Source organism: Humulus lupulus, chromosome 7, assembly GCF_963169125.1.
Source record: "Humulus lupulus chromosome 7, drHumLupu1.1, whole genome shotgun sequence".
NCBI classification, from domain to species: domain Eukaryota; kingdom Viridiplantae; phylum Streptophyta; class Magnoliopsida; order Rosales; family Cannabaceae; genus Humulus; species Humulus lupulus.
In genome coordinates this window covers 51,621,153-51,625,130 of record NC_084799.1, presented here as the reverse complement: position 1 = coordinate 51,625,130, position 3,978 = coordinate 51,621,153, and the positions used below count along the sequence as shown (strand labels likewise).

At 29.2% G+C, this 3,978-nt stretch overlaps 1 protein-coding gene across 1 annotated transcript; it reads right to left on the bottom strand.

Moving 5' to 3' along the window:
* Nucleotides 1-304: 304 nt before the first annotated feature.
* Nucleotides 305-790, bottom strand: LOC133791691 (uncharacterized). The gene has a single exon (XM_062229608.1). The coding sequence runs from the start codon at nt 788-790 to the stop codon at nt 305-307; it is 486 nt and encodes a 161-aa protein (XP_062085592.1).
* Between the last annotated feature and the right edge of the window lie 3,188 nt (nt 791-3,978).

Genomic DNA, 3,978 nt, shown 5'->3' with positions numbered 1-3,978 from the left:
AAGAAACACTTAACAATAGCATACTTTGATTGAGCATTCTCCTTTTTATGTCCATTTCTATGCTCCTTTTTATTATTAGTGTTCTTAGGAGTGTTGTCCCTTTGATTTTTGAATCTCCCTTTTCCTTTATTTGGCTTGAGTTGAGAAACATAATGAATTGACCCATTCTTCTCCTTTTTCAGTTTCTTTTCCTCAGCAACACACTTCAAAATTAAGTCATTTATGCTCCATGTTTGATTATAAGTGTTGTAGGTCATCTTAATGAGACTGAAAGATGTAGGAAGAGTATTGAGAGCATGATGAATTAGGAATCAGGTAGATGAATCTTACTATCTTTTAGCTTCGACTGAATATTGACAATTTTCAGAATGAAGTCCCTTACTCCTTTAGTTTCATCATACTTGATGGTTTGAATCTCATCCATAAGAGATCCAGTTTCAGCATTCTCACCAGTGTCATACAATTTTCCCACATTAGTTAAAAACTCTTTGGCATTAGTTGTCTCAAGCAGACCACTCAAAAGATGTTCAGGAATCGATCTTTTCATATCTATAAGACTGAGACGATTTGACTTTTCCAATTGTACATGGAGAGTTTGTTGGGCAGTAGTGCTCGCATCAGTAAGAGCAGCAGGTTGATCTTCACGCATGCATAGGTCCAAGTCCATGATTCCCAAACTAAAATCCACATCTCGTTTCCACTTCTTGTAGTTGGACCCAGTCAGAATTTGAATTGAAGAATAGTTGTTGTTCACAGAAAAAGAAACTATAGGATAAAAGGAAAATGGCATACTTGATGAAACGATGAGCATATAAAGAAAATATATAAATAGAACTCCCCATTGGGGTGAGAATATAACACACATATGACCTATTGCCATGAAGTTAAATAGAAAAAATATATATAAATTAAGAATTTATTACCTTTGGGCAAATAAATTCTCAAATCATATATATTAATTCAAACCAAACAAAATACACATAAAAAAAATATTACCTTTGGGCAAATAATTTTAAACATGCATTATAATCAACACACTTCATGAGACATTAATTAATATATATAATTACCTCCTTTGGGCAAGTAATTATACATATCAATGATCCAAAGAAAAAATATTTTCTTATTGACTGATGAAATTTGGCGATAAAACAATCATTGAAAATAATATAATTAAATCACTTTGATGATAATAATTATAATATTTTCAACCAAATTCCCAAAAAATAAAAATAAAATTGCTCATTAAATTTATGAATGATCAAAACAATGTGTCACACCATAACACATTATTTATTCATCAAATAATCAAGTTTGGCAATTTAGAAAAACAAAGAATGTAGGATTTATTTATGAATATGAAAACCTATTGTTTGAGTGGAGAGTATAGGAAAAACAAAGGTTGATCAGGAGAGTGAGTATGTTCAAAGGAACGGCCAAATACCCAAATAATTTTCAGTGATTGAAAGTTTTCAAAAAATTATGACAAAAATATTTATTATGATTTAATAACTAAAAAATTGTATTAATTCATTAATAAATATTTATTGACATCAAAAAATTAATTAAAAATCACAGAAAAATCAGAAATTAAATTCTAATGAATTTGGAAAAAAAATCGTCAAAAAACGTTGCTCAGAAGTACCGTACTCGACCCCACTCTCCGCTGTCGCGAGTGAGCATCGTCGGAAAATGTTGTCTTTAACCTCTAGCAAGCCTGAAAATGGGTCGTGCAACTCAGTTGCAACCCGGTCGGGTCTGATGGATTTCCGCCCAGAAAAGGGGCTTTTCGAGGGTGTATTTGAGGGGTTTTCATCCTCAAATCATGGAAAATTGATTTATGGGGTTTATTTCAAGAAAAAACAAGAAAATAAGTGTAGATCTAAGAGATTATATTTGAAAAAAATTCATCAAAATTTTGGGTAAAAGTGTGTAAATAGTCGAATATAAACAAAATTAAAGCATGGAATATCTTCCATAAACAATAATGAATACATACAATAATTGAATTTGGAAAAATAACCATTAAATTGAGATATAGCAATTTTTCAATTTCAAAATTTATGAAAAAACCCTAAAATTTCAAATACAAAATTCTTCATCAATATGTAACGAAATTAATCATATAATATATGAACAGAAAGGAAATTTCGAGATAAATAAAAGCCATAATATTTTAGGATCTAATGATAAAAATTTCAGCATAAAATAATAACAAAAATTATTTAGGGTTTATCAATGATTAATCTCAATTTATGTTAAATAAAAAATTATAGGTCCTAAATCGTATACAATTGGCAATCTGATACCACATGTTAGATATTCATACAACATCTTATCAATAATTTTGCATAAAATTTAGAACACTATAAACAATTAAAGATTATAGAAAACATACCTGATTTAGCCATAGAGAAAACGTGAATTGTTAGTGCAATACTAACCAACTAAGACTTCCTCCCTAGGACCTCTATTTTTGAAGTAGATTATCATACTACAGAATAGCGATGAGACTATTCATATATATAGAGTTAGGGATAGGACTTAGCTTATATTAACCTAGTTGGACTGGGCTTCCTCATCAAAGGCTTCAGTTAACTAGAAAGTCCACACTTCTGCCTCAACTAAACCACTATAGATACTAAGCCCATAAACAAGAGATCACAAAAATTAAATGGGCTAGATCAGCAACGAACTATTTATCAACCCATATTTTATAAAACATTAAAATAAATAATGTAAGCCCAAATAAAAGTCTAACATCACGTGCTGCCACGTATGCATCTACATGACATTTAACGCCTAGATAATACATATGACTACCAAGAAATGATGATAGAAAATATTTTTGTTGTAAAAAAAAATTTTAAGTATTAAAGTGCAACTCTTTTGTAAACTTAAGTATTTTTACCACCAATTACACTTAATATTATGGATAAAAGCCAACATATATCATAGGCTTCAGAAAAATAACACTTAATAAATCCACTCTCTAGGGTTCATAGGGAGGGAAGCATAAGAAAAGCACGAAAAGTTTCAATTAAATGACTCATAGCTCAAAAAAAAAAAAAAAAAGAGAGGCCAAATTAGAATATGTCTATCTCCCTGCAATGAATAAACGACAATCATAAAATGTGCTGCTACACACTTATGTAGAAGTTTAATGTCTAATAAGTACTCAATCTCAAAGTAATTGGAAGATCATAGTGCACTCTAAATTTCTATTATTAAATTAAAAAAAATAGTTGTTACTAGGGGTGTTTGTAGTGCAAGAAATATGATTTAAAGTAATATTATTTTAATGAACTGCATTAAATACGCAGTTTGAGCAATTCTAAAACCACACCCACACCGCATATGACCTCAGACTGGGATGTGGTTTACAATTAAACTTTGAAAATTTTAGCAACATTCTACATTTATGAGAATTAAACATAAGTAGTTTAACACTAAACTTTCAAATTTTAATAATATAAATCGAAGTTTAAAGAACATGAGTAAAATTAAATCTTAAATTAAAATTTTGAAATGATAAAATTGAGATACATATAAATTAATATATTTATAAAGATGTGGTGTGGTAAGATATGATCCGTACAGTTTGAACTACAATCACAAAATCTTAAACCGCAAACCATACTATACAAGATAGTTTGAGAAAAATACAACTCACACCACATCATAAAGGGTTTGAAACCACATGACTCTACTACAAAAAAATATTTTTCTCTGCGATTTTTTTCCTTAATACTACGGTTTTTGGGAGTACCAAGAATTGCAGTGTTTGAGACCGCAGAGAAAAGTAATAACAAAATCGCAGAGAAATGTGTTGTTTTTAAAAATAAATAAAAAATTGGACGTGCTTCTTTATATATTTTTTCTATTCCGTTTATATTACCTAATTTTATTAATTATTATTATATACCCAAATATTATTATATTTTCAATTCTGTTTATATACCCAAATTTTATATAATA